This window comes from Andrena cerasifolii, chromosome 2, assembly GCF_050908995.1.
Source record: "Andrena cerasifolii isolate SP2316 chromosome 2, iyAndCera1_principal, whole genome shotgun sequence".
Taxonomy (NCBI): Eukaryota; Metazoa; Arthropoda; class Insecta; order Hymenoptera; family Andrenidae; genus Andrena; species Andrena cerasifolii.
The window spans coordinates 8718287-8731694 of record NC_135119.1 but is presented as its reverse complement, the minus strand read 5'-3'; the positions used below and the strand labels follow the sequence as shown (position 1 = coordinate 8731694).

General features: G+C 32.4%; 2 protein-coding genes across 4 annotated transcripts; one reads left to right on the top strand and one right to left on the bottom strand.

Annotated features, from left to right (window-relative positions):
• Positions 1-840: 840 nt before the first annotated feature.
• On the top strand, positions 841-8842 carry Alars-m (alanine--tRNA ligase, mitochondrial). The gene is made up of 12 exons (XM_076806577.1): positions 841-1317; positions 1628-1801; positions 1897-2237; positions 2400-2678; positions 2744-2888; positions 3457-3629; positions 4449-4765; positions 5578-5848; positions 5939-6334; positions 7002-7358; positions 7510-7690; positions 8489-8842. Exons 1-12 carry the CDS (start codon positions 1135-1137, stop codon positions 8699-8701), a joined length of 3030 nt encoding a protein of 1009 aa, XP_076662692.1. The 5' UTR covers positions 841-1134; the 3' UTR covers positions 8702-8842.
• Ptpmt1 (protein tyrosine phosphatase, mitochondrial 1) lies at positions 4231-13371 on the bottom strand. Of its 3 annotated transcripts, XM_076806644.1 has the most exons (6): positions 13174-13371; positions 9857-9999; positions 9618-9698; positions 9290-9529; positions 9022-9166; positions 4231-4335 (listed from the first exon to the last, which is right to left on the bottom strand). In XM_076806644.1, the coding sequence occupies exons 1-5, from the start codon at positions 13217-13219 to the stop codon at positions 9026-9028; spliced, it is 651 nt and encodes a 216-aa protein (XP_076662759.1). In that variant the 5' UTR covers positions 13220-13371; the 3' UTR covers positions 4231-4335; positions 9022-9025. The 3 variants fall into 3 exon arrangements, with proteins under 3 accessions (XP_076662759.1, XP_076662758.1, XP_076662757.1); XM_076806643.1 differs by lacking the exon at positions 4231-4335 and having other exon boundaries at positions 8937-9166; XM_076806642.1 differs by lacking the exons at positions 4231-4335; positions 9022-9166; positions 9290-9529; positions 9618-9698; positions 9857-9999 and adding an exon at positions 11506-12272 and having other exon boundaries at positions 12350-13219.
• Between the last annotated feature and the right edge of the window lie 37 nt (positions 13372-13408).

Here is a 13408-nt window from a genome sequence, read left to right as displayed (position 1 = left end):
ATTATTACTTCAAAAGTGCATTAGAATCTTGCGGGAATGTCAGTAACAGCGTGAATTTTTAATACTTTTCGGCGTACGATACGTGAAAAGGTTCTACTACACGCAAAGTACTAATAAACAATGTCATCTTGCAATTTATAGCTTGCATGGGCTTTGAAGAAATACCATTTTTGTGCTTCATAGTGTCTTGATCCCTGAAATGGATTTTCGGAGAAAAATCGGCGTGAGTCGTTGACAAACCGAGCCAAAGCATAGCGTAGCAAAAGCCTACCTGTGCCAAACTCTCTCTCTAAACGAGTCACACGTATACAAGTACGCAACACCTTTCAGCCTTTCAACACATGTCAGAGTAGTTGCTGAGTTGAACGCTGTTCATGAGCAGATGCCACTACATTCAGACCTCAAATTATGGGTCGGTAATACAGTTTGGGTGGCGACACGAACATCTATAAAGTGATAGGTCTATGCTGTACCTCGTCTGTGTTGAAACCAATTATGGCGAGGTAAGAGATACTTTTTACCGTGGGTCGGTGATAAGGATAAAGAATGCGATCGTATTTGGATCGATTTAGTTTATTTAGTAATTGAAAAGTAATTTAGTATGCAATTCTTCATTTGCAGTGTTTTCATTTTTCTTGGCAGGGGCAGTTATTTTTCATGTCTATTAACTTTACCGACCTGTATGAATCGGTGGAATATGGTTCTCAGAGTTACCGTTTTTAAACATACAGTGCGCAACACAAGTCACAGTTCTTTCACGAAGTTGTTACTTCAGAGGTGGCACCACTGCCGAACCAGCACAACCTGCGCAACCTGAACAATCCAACTCTCAGAAACAATTCATTTTCGCTGAAAACAAACGCAATAATGTGAAAATTTCAATTATGTATTTCTATGATTGCATTAAACTTTTCAAAATATTTGACATAAATTTTTACTTATTTACCGCTAACAGTAACGGAAAAAGTTACATAGGTTAAAGAGTAACTTATAAAGAGAAGGAAAGTTCCGCCGACTACTTACTTATTTCGCCGAACGAAAACTTAATAATCTTAAAGCTATATATTTATATATAAACAGAAGTGTATAACATAGTCTTTAAATAAACATTGACAGTACAATTCAAATAGAAAAATGAATTTCGTGCGACCTTATAGTTCTAGTACTTCTAATACGCTAAAGAAAAGTTCGACGATAATTCGAAATGAATTTCTGGATTATTTTAAAAAAGATTTGGGGCACACTTTTATTCGATCAAGTCCTGTTACTTCTGTGAATGATCAAACGGTTCCATTTGTTAATGCTGGCATGAATCAAGTATGTCTATATATATATATATGTATATATATATATATCTACATATATATATATATATATCTACATATATATATATCTACATATATATATATATCTACATATATATATATCTACATATATATACATCTACATATATATATATATGTAGAGTTTATAATAATATAAGAATATCTATTATGAATGAATATCTTTTCTTTATATGAAAAGTATATCCATATAATACATTCTTAATTTGGCTTTTATTTTACAAATTATTATAACTGATTTAATCACTATTAATATATATACATAATTATCAATTGTGTTGTAGTTTAAAGGAATCTTCTTAGATTACCATGATCCACCTGCAACAAAAGTTACAAACTCGCAAAAATGTATTAGGATTAGTGGGAAACACAATGATCTAAATTTAGTTGGAAACGATACGTATCATCATACATTCTTTGAAATGTTAGGAAACTGGTCATTCGGGGACTACTTTAAGGTATTTGGTGTTTATAAAGCGAGTGCTTCTTGCTTTTATAGTCGAATACATACTACATAGAATAGAAACGATATATGTAAACCGAAAATTTTAAGGAAGAAGCTTGCCGTTATGCTTGGGACTTATTGACAAAACATTATGGTATTAACAAAGAATTTTTATACGTAACGTATTTTGCTGGAGATGAAAAATTAGGTTTAGAACCAGATTTAGAATGCAAAGATATTTGGCTGAGTATTGGCGTTTCAAGAGATAAAGTTTTACCATTCGGATTGAAAGATAATTTTTGGGAAATGGGTACTTCAGGACCGTGCGGTGCTTGTACAGAGATACACGTGGATCATAGAAAACGAATAACAGATCAATCTGTGCGAGTAAACAAAGGTTTCGCTGATCTCACAGAATTATGGAATATTGTCTTTATACAACACGAACGGTATGTAGTAAATAATAAATAGTACAGAAAGGCACACTTTTAATTCCTAAAGGAGATATTTTTATAATATGTTACCTGTATCATTCCTAAAACTGTTTACCTTTAATGATGAATTAAAATTATTTTTCCATTCTCAGATTAATTTTTCAATATTTTAATTAGGTTAATAAATGGTTCGATAGTGCCATTATCAAAGCATTATGTCGATACGGGCATGGGACTCGAAAGATTAGTTGCGCTGTTACAAGAGAAAGAATCAAATTACGATACTGATCTTTTCCAACCGCTTTTTAAATTCATTCAGAAATATACAAAAGCACCAGAATATAAAGGCAAATTTCGTGACAATGAAAATGAACTTGATACTGGATATAGAATATTAGCAGATCATAGTAGAATGATCAGTGTTGCCTTAGCAGATGGAATGGTCCCAGATGAAAAGTAAGTTGTTTTAATCCACTAATATGATTATAATCGTAAGATATTCTAATAAGCAACATTTTCAGTTATAAACTTAGAAAAATAATAAGAAAAGCAATTGATGTAGGTGAGAAAGTGTTTAAAATGCAAGGGATACTTTCAGAGCTTTCATGTGCTGTAGCGGACAACTTAGGTGGTGTTTATCCAGAATTACACAATAATCTGAAAAAGGTAATATAATATTCACGGACAAGAGACTTTAGAATGTATCATACACAGTCTTCCTCGGATTATTGAGATGCTTTTTTCCCCGGATTATTGAAATGCTTTTTTCCTCGGATTATCGGGAAAGACTTACCCACAGTTTTCCTTCCTCGCTGCGAGCGGGGGCCCGCGGGCCCGGATTGTTTGGACTCATTTTCGACGACATAAACTCACCAATCCATCGGTAATACTCTCACCGAGGTGTAATCAGTAATATGAAAAGTTTCATATTCAATATTGAATGACTCATTTCGTCGTCGATCGAGGGTCTCCCGCTCGGTTTACGTCGATCAGTCTCCATCAGTTTATTATAGTCTGATTTTCGAGAGTACGCAATCCGTAGCGTACCATTGGTTCCTCCTTAACCACGCTCCGTCCGAGGGACCCGCCTCAGGTCTGGTTTAGGTCTGGGTCTCAACTCTCAAAAATCAGACTATAAGTGCTAACTACTTCCCCGGCCCCTGTTTATCGAGAATTCCCCGGTCCCAAATCTTTCTTGATAATCCGTGGAAGACTGTAATATAAGTGTACTTAGGTACAAAACATAATAAAATTTGAAGAAGAGTTATTTAAAAACTTGCGAAGTACTTCTGGAAAAGAATGGGGAAAAATGGTTAAAGTACGCCCCGAATTGGCATTAGTTACCGATTGGATGTCTCCTGGTTTAGTAGGTGGATATAAATACCTACAAAGTACACTTCAAAATTTGTAAGTAATGAAAGAATTGTTTTAGATGCACACACATGCGGGGAGTATCGTATAAAGTGGCTGATGCGATTATCAATGAAAGTTGAGGATATATGAAAAACCCCAGTTGGGTGTGAGATCTTCTGTGGTAAAAACAGTTGGAATGCTATTTTTTTTTGTCGTTACAGGGTGATAGTCGATTTTAAGACTTCAGTTGTTTATGGTATAGGGTGAATAAAGGTCAATAAAGGGCGAATTCCACTTACGCCCAAATCGCCCGCGCCTACGACGGTAGAAATTTTCTGTTTCTGTAATAAAATGAATATCATAAATTATATGTTCCTGTCTTCGAGCAGTTTATAGTTAAAAAACCTGTATTTTCCGATAATGGCCCTTTCACAGATTTCTCTTCCATATTTCAAGAGATTTTCATAAATTTTGGAATATTAACCACGGGCGTTGCGGGCGATTTGGGCGTAAGTGTCATTGGGATGCGCTGGCATGGTCTCGTTTTCCTTTGATATTTCATGTTGTTTCTTGGATATATCTGTTTCAAAAAGATGTAAATGTAAGATAGATGTACTTTAAAAAACGTTTAATCGTGTGTTACCTTCAATAATCCTATGCCAAAACACAGCTGAACTCATTGTAGAAATGATTACAGTCGAAAAGATAACATTCCATTTAAAAATTTAAGTTGATCCGCGAATGTCCTTGACGCCTCCACCTACAAAACAATTGTTCATTTTATACCATACACCATGTACGTGTGCGTGTACGTCCTTATGTGTTAGAAATCTATACGCTTCTTAAAATGTTTTTTTTTTTTTAATTTTAAAGGAAAACAGCTAATGTGCTGCCAGGGAATGTTGCTCTTAAGTTGTACGATACGTATGGGTTACATGTGGAAACGGTAATGGAACTAGCAAAAATTGAATCTCTACATTTTGAAGAAGAAGATTTAAAAAATGAATTAGAAAATCTCAAGTATCGATCAAAAGCTGGTGTAGGATATAATAGCAAAGTGGCTATAGAATTACTTAAAAAGAATCACGTACCTAAAACTAATGAAATTTTTAAATATGAATATGCGTTTAAAGGAAATAATTGTCAGTTTCCCACAATTGAGAGCAAAATTATTGGATTACTTATAAATGGTAAATGTTGGCAGTTAGTGTGAACATTAGGGTGGGTCTTATTTTCAACTTTTGAATTTTCTTCGGGACACCCTTCAGAATAGTTGCAAATAATTAAAAAAAAAATCCGTGTAAAGTTTGAGATAAAGATATAGACTCTATGTCTTCGATATTTTTGCGAATTTCGGTCCCAAATTTTTAAGAAGCAATCATGACATATCAAACACTGAAAATAAGAATTTTTTTTATCTTTTTCGCATATTTCGGTATATGCCCTCCCTTAAATGTTTAAAAAATAGTCCTCGAAAATAAAAATTCCATTTTTTGTTCGCCTTCATAAATAAAAAGTGTTCTAGAAGCATTTAAACTTTCAAAATTTGAGGGAAAAGTTTTTTTCGGACTTTTTTCGAAAACCGTTTGTCGCACGAGAAAGAGTAATACAACATGAAAGATGCTCCTGGTCCGAATCTACAACTTTTGTTTGACATATTTTTTTATTTAATCAATAACTAGGAGGATATTATATAAAATCGACTTCGCGAGCTGTTAAATAATGATTTAAATGTTTAAGGGCCCAGGGGCACCCTTTCCCGTTATCCGATCGAGCTCGAACTTTACACGGATTTTTTTTATAATTATTTGCAACTATTCTGGCGGGTGCCCTGAAGAAAATCTTGAAAAAATTTTACCAAGAGTAAATAAGAGCCACCCTAGTACAGTATTTCCTCGTTATGGGCTCGGTTTGGTGTACACCCATAACGAGGAAATACTGTATACATACTGCTATCAGTAAAATGGAAATAATGGAGAAACATGTGGTCAATTCGTTTTAGGTAATTTAATATTAAATGTAGAGAATGAAAGTTTGAATATAGATACGTGTTCAACCATTCACGAAAAGAGTTTTGATTTGAACACAGTGTCAAATGAAGGAGATGAGATTGGAATTATATTGGATAAAACGTTGTGCTATTCGTTGGAGGGAGGTCAGACATCAGATAAGGGTTTTATACATGTAAAGGATTTAATTTTCCATATAAGTTATGTGAGGAAAATTGATAATTATGTCGTACACTTTGGAAGATTTGTACAAGACAATTCAAAGTAAGTATTTATTTTAATCTTTAAAGTAACCGAATAAAATATAAAAAGATAAAGAAGCTACATATATATAAATATTCTTTTTTCATTTAGAAATTTAGATGAAAAAGTAAAAGTTGGAGACAGTTGTGTGGTTTCTATAGATCCCCAGCTTCGAATAGGAGCAATGCAGCACCATACTGCCGCACATTTGTTACATGCATCATTGATGAAAATTATGCAAGTAGTTTATCCACATAGTTCTTTTATTTTACCACATGCTTTAAGATTTCAGTTCAACTGTTTCGGAGAAAAGCTCTCTTTCGAACAATTGAACAAAGTTGAAGTATATGTAAATAGCGCTATAAAAGCTAATGTTCCTGTTGTGACAAAGATATTAAATTCATCAGAATTATTAGCAGAAGATTTTGTGACGCTACTACCAGGAGAAATTTATCCTTACACAGATATCAGAGTTGTGGAAATTGATACTCATGATTTAAGATCAAAGTAGGTATTTTTGAAGACATAAATGTATATATAAAAACCAGGGACCTGGAACGAAATGTTTTTTCGTTTCGGTTAATATCGTTCCTGCTGAAAAATATTTTGTTTCCATCAGAACGAAAAACAAATTTTGTTCCGAACCGGTTATTTCATTTATAAAAAAAACAACTAGTATAAACTTATTTTAACAATTTTATCGCCTTTGGTACTTATATTATACGTTACAGTTATGTATTATATAATATTATATATTATGTCTTTTTAAAAAAAAATTTAGAGTTTTGATACTTTCGGTTGCAAGCCGTGCCCACGAGAGCAAGACCCCCAACGCCTCTCCCAGCACCGCAACCAGCCCTATCAGGGTTCAGACCCCTTTTTTTACCGGCGACTTTTTTACCAACACGAAACATGATGAAAATTAGGGGCGCGCTCAATTTAAATTTTTTAACCTGAAGTGTACAGAAAGTTATTAGTCGGAATTTTTATTTCGGTTTTATCGTTTTCACTCCTGCAACAGGGTTAAGAATTTCGTTTCGTTTCTGTTCCGGAAAAATATTTCGTTCTTTTCGTTTATCGTTTTCGTTTCGGTTCCGTTCCGGGTCCCTGATGAAAACTGATTCTATTCTTGCACTTGTCTTTATTAATACTTGATATTATAAATCTTATTTAGAGAAGCATGTTGTGGCACACATGTACCTAAGACGGGAATACTGGAACACTTCTGTTTGCTAAATTATTCCTCAAAAGGAGCAGCAAGATTCACAATTAAGGCAGTTACAGGGCCGCTTGCAACATCTGCTAAACTAGCAGGCGAAAAATTGCAACATAATGTTTTGAGATTAGAACGTGAACTTAAAACTGGCAAAGTTACATATGAAGTATTCAAATCACTTAGCAAAGCAATTGAAAATGAAATAAGTGATGGTAACAAAAAAATGTTGATACCGTATCTCGTTAAGGAAGAGTATTTAATAAAGTTGAAGGATTTAGATAAAACCGCGTGGGCACATGCAAAAGAAATGGAAAAGTAAGTGTATTGTTCTATTCTTTGCATGGAATCGTTGATTAACTTGCACACCTCGAGTAACTTTTAAAGTATGAAATTTCCTGAAATTCTGAGTAAAAAAATTCTGTTGGTTTATTTATACGAATATGTTTACATCACACAATTTTTATAGGTCTGTTGTAAGTACGGATATAAAAAGTGCAAGCAATTCAAGTTCCTTTATTGTTCATTGTTTTCATAAAAATCCCACGTACTTATCGCTTCATGAAATTGTATCTCTTTATCCAAATACACCAATAATGATTCTTTCATGCGAAAATAGTACAGTAAAGGCAAGATGTTCTATACCTCAGGTATATATGACCAAAGTAAATTTTTAAACTGGTGTAGAAAACTTTTAAGGGGACCTTCCAGTCTAAAAGTCTATTTTTTTTTTCATATTTCGAATGTTCAACCTTTTAGGAGTACGTGTTTAAAAGGATTTGTTGAAATTCGTAAAATTAATAGCGGTAAATGCATGGGCAACAACCGGCCACTCGGCGCCCACGAAAAACTTTAAACGCGTTTTTCTCGAAACAGTGTTCTCAAAACGGTGGGACCTGTATCTTCAAAAGTTATTATCCGATTCGACTGAAACTTTTTTATTTTGAAGAATATACTTCTGGCTAGGGGGGAAACCAGAAAAAATTACAAAAAATTGAAAATTTATAATTTTTAAAGGCATTGAAAGGATGAAAAATATAGGGAAAAAGTGATTTCAATCTTCAAGTGTCGTTATTTTCTAAAAAAAATGTAATTTTTAATTTCTTCTGGTTTCCCCCTTAACCAGCAGTATATTCTTCAAAATAAGAAAAGTTTCAGTCGAATCGGATAATAACTTTTGGAGATATAGGTCCCACCGATTTGAATCAATTTTTTGACGCCTTGACTTTAACGACTCCCCAGTGCCGTCTGCAATGATTAATTATAAAACAAAAAATATATTTCTGTAGCTTAAGACATCCTTAATACAATGCAAAAAGTCTCATTAAATTATATGTAGTAGTTTTCCTTTAATTAATTCCTAAAAGCCACAAATTTTGGGGGGCTCTAGACTAGAAGGTCCCCTTAATGTACAATTTTTTTGTTTCAACACTCATTATCTGTTTCAGGAAATTGCAACTGATCCATTTAATGCGCAAACGTGGATGAAAACAGTTCTTGAAGTTTTCAATGGAGAATATAGTAAGAATAAAGGTTTTAATCATTTCTTGTTCGCCAGTATGAAATCTACGAATATTTCTGAAACGTCATCACAGTATTTAGTAGAGAAAGCAATTGGAGCAGCTAGAACTTTGGTCACTGCACATGTAAGAAAAGATTAAATATTCTGTTTGATTATGTTGTAAATACTTATCAGTTTACAACTAAATTTGACAAAAATCAGTTGTCGTAATTATTAAATTGAATTCCTCGCGTATATTGATCTTTCCAGGGCCGTTCCTGGGTTTTGGCCGCCCAGGTGCGGGGGCACCTTCTGCACCCCCGCCAGGAACGGTCCTGGATCTTTCAGTTTATCAGATGAATCGAAACAGAATAAATGTAGTTTGTAAAGTAGAATTCTTTCAAAACACCGTATCTCATTTATTCATGTAATAATACAAAATAAAGATATTTATATATTACAATTATAGTAATTAAATACCTATTTAAATAATGCTGTGAGTTTTATTTTGTACATTATTCTTATAAAAAAGTCTCAGAGCATTCCATTGTGCTGTGTGCAGTAATATATGGGACCTCTTTTGCGTCATGTATGCTACAGCTTCCTCTGGAGTCCACTGGTTTTTCTAAAAAGAAAATTAATCTGTAATTTGGAATGCTTACATGTCTTTAAAAATTGTCATAGTTCTAAAAGTATAGTGTATAGAATTATATAAGAAATATGTTCCACATATTTTCAAGTATCTAACCATCATTAAATAGCATCCAACCAATGTTGCACTACGTGTTCTTCCTGCTTTACAGTGGACATAGACACTTCCAGGGTGGCAATAAGTTTTGTTAGTAAAATCAGAACTATTTAATTTAACTGACGTATTACGAAACTTATTAATAAAGTTTACACCACATTCTAACTTTTCTTGTGCAGGTGAATGAAAAATATCGGTGGTTGATAACTGCAGAAACTCCACATTATTCATTTTCCATTCCTAAAACGGACATTAAAGTCAAGCCGAAATTTACCTCACTCAGACTTGTGCCTTAAATCGAAATTCAATTAATATATAATGGACATACCTTTTCGGAGTTAGAAAGTAATCGTAATTCGTAATCTTCATTCATTGAAATAACGGCCTTAATATTTTCTTCGGTTATTAACTAAAATTTTTAACAATATATTTTTCCCGCAATTAATGTGCACATATATTTTAATATGTTTTCGTGAATGTTAATTATACAATAATATAGTTATTATTAATTTAAATACGCGCAAGAATGTATTTACAGGAACGCTTTTACAATGCATGATTACATACCTGTTTCGTGATTCCTCGAAATGGTAGAGCACCTAACACGACGACCTCGTCGATTCTGTCATACCAATTTCTCGATGAAACTTTTTCCATTAATACATTATAAAGTAACGTTGGATAAAATGTCACTCTTGCAAACATTTTCTCTACAATTGTAGTGTGCCAATAATTTTGATTAATTTTTTTTCAATATTTAAAAAATCGCGTGCTGAGTTCAGAATTTAATATTCAAATGCATAAACGTTAAGTGTGTCAATTCATGGCAATTTTATTTTATATTTTCAATAAAATATTTGTAGTTGAATTTGTCGATGTGAAGAATTCGAGGACGATAGTCATTGGTCTACTACAGTAAAAGTAGCAATGTTAAGTGAAAGTAACTGGACTTGCAGTTCGTATTGAGGGGCCACGGGTACTGTAACGGTATCTTACAACGTCCGACTTTGGATTCATAAAAATGTACTTATTTTCCTCGTAATTTTTTTTACCGTGAAATAAATTCAACCGCATACGTGTCGTAACTATTTGTGTATTAACATCATGATATGAATAGTGTTAAAAATGAACAATATTTCAAGCTATCAGAAAAAATTCTTGATGGATCTTATTTTTCCATGTTTATCTATTTTGATGTATTAATAATAATTTTAAAATATTTATTTTATATTCTATAGTACTTTTTTACTGGCCACAATATTACTGCTGATTACCAAGTGAAATATTCCATATCTCATTAAAAAAATTTGTAAATATATCCGGTTTAATATTACAAAATTTTCATTTGAACAATTTCTCCATATAATAAACTTCTTATATGTAATTCGATGTTGTCAAGTGATTGATATTTACATTAAGGGGCCAGTCTATTTTGATCGGCCGAAAAATTAAGGTATTTTTAAAGATTTTTTTTCTCTCAGTAAATACAACATATAATGAAATAAATATTTTCGGTATTTATTAAGCTATACAAAACAAATAAGATTTTTTTTTAATTTGTTTTAATTGTTTTTTACAGCGTCAATATGGCACCTAAAAAAAGCGTTATGCTCGTAGCGCAGGTGATTTCCGCCACTCAAGCTTATCTGAAACGGAAAAATCGAAAAGATTCTTAATCTGTATATGTCGCTGTCACCCGTAGCTCAATTAACAATTTTCGCTGAAAAGAGACAAAATGCCACCGGTTTGAGAAAGAATGATTAACGAAACACCTAGAAGAATGTTTTCTTGTGTGTGCTCCGAAAAAAAATCGTTTATTTTTCGACAAATATTGTTAATTGAGCAGATTAAAAAGCTTTTCGAATTTTTTGTTTCAGATAAGTCTAAGGCGGGAAATCACTTGCGCCACTTAGCTTAATAAATTTCAAAAAGTTTTATTTTTATAATTTTCAAAAAATCTTTATTAACAAATATAAGAGCAGTTGAATTGTTAATGCATTTATTTTATTTTATAATGATTTGTGTGCACCGGGTATTTGACGAAGAGTGTAAATAGCTTCGATAAATTATTTGAAAAGACATTTATAGTTAAAAATATATGAAAATAAATTTTATTCTCGATACTTACATCCTTATGATTATTGAAAGTTTTATTGCTGTGAGATTAAAATCATCAGGTTAATACAAAGACTTTTACGAAATCGAAACAAAAGATCTCCAGGCTAGAATCAATTGGTATTCCTATTTATGGGGACACTTAAAACAAATGATGTACAGTATTGAAATAAATATTTGTAAATATATATCACGGAATTATTAAAGTATTTAGTGAAACTTTCTCTAACAATATAATCATAATATTTATTTTGTGCACGTGATTTACTGATATATCAATGCAACATTTGCACTCAAGCTGAAGAAACTCATTTTGAGCATTTATTGTAATAAAACTTGTGCTAAAGCTTGCGATTTTAACTACGCTAAAACATTAAGCAGTTGTAACTATGTAAGTATTGTGAATACCACCAATGTTCAAATTATATCTTTTACCCAAAATGTCTTAAACAATTTGACCGTTTTACTCTCGACTTGAAACACCTTATACCTATTTATTAATGTATATTAATGACTCTTTAATAATTATTATACTGTTTCATTAAATCGATATAATCGAAAATAATTTCCATTATTTGTATTTATTATTAATTACGCTTATTAATTTCTATCATGTACAATGTGTATATTACAAAAGTAAATTTGCATGCTCTGCATATGCATAATTGTAGGATTATATTAACTGTGTTGCTACTTATACAGTACTATGCACGTCTGCAATAAAATATTCTAGTTTTCAAATTGTACTTGAACTATAAATAAAGGTGTATTCAATTTATTCTAATAAAAGATGCAGCATGTTTAAGTTTGTTTTGTTGGTAATTCCAACAAATCTTCATCCAAACAGTAGTTGCCTAATTCTCCTTTCCTAAATATGTTAATAAAATATTCAGCTGCATATCTTAAATCCGGCTTTACAACAATATTTCTATGATGATCCTTTACCCTTAAAGTTTTCTTCAATTTTGCTGCGATATATGTAAGTGTATATAATATATCATCGGTTGGCTCTGTTAAACCTAATTTTGTTACATATTCAAACTGTTCATGTTTGTTTAACCAAAACAGTAAGTAATCTGCAAGCATCTCTGGACCTACTAAATGATCTTGCATAGAACCAACTAATGCTAATTTCAGACCGCAATATACGTCGTCTATTTTGGGAGTTAAAATTCCAGGTGTGTCTAATACATAAATGTCTGGATTTTCTGATATTTTTATACGCGTTGACACAGATCGTGTAATACCAGCGACTCCGCCTACTTGGGCTGCCTTGGTTTTATGAAGATTGTTATTTCTTAAACGATTAATAAGCGAAGATTTTCCAACATTTGGAACACCAATAATCATTATTCCGAATGAATTCTCTTCTGCTCTGTTATAACGATTCGATTGTTTAATTAGTGTTTGCGCTAAAGGCAACAACTTTTTAGCACCTGTACACGTTTCATTTTTAAAATTAGTAAATAGGACGTGAGGTAATCCTTGTTTATTTAATTCCGCTATAATAGATTTCTTAAACGTCATGTCAGCTAAATCCATTTTGTTTAATACAAAAATATGGGGTTTCAATCCAGTTAAGGTATTAGTAAAATCCGCATAGTGTCCAGAAATTGGAACCCTTGCATCGTGAACTTCAATTACACAATCTACGTTTTTCAATTGCTGTTGCATTTTCTTTAAACTTTTACTCATATGCCCAGGGAACCATCTTAATATATCTTTCTGCACTACTCGAAAGGTATCACGACATTTAGGTATTACATTACCTCCTAGGCTCGTCATTTTCAAACGGTTTATAACCTTCGTTGACATCGGTCTTTCTCAGATACTTTCTGCAATAATATTTCTCGTATAAATTATTTGAAATTAATTGATGAATATATGTTACACTATAATTTCTATTATAAACGGCTAGAGTTTATGACAAAATTTTAAACTCGCATGTCAACATTGCTATATTATACCTGCTTCGTTAGCAGAGTTAGGAGCGATGGGGCCTAC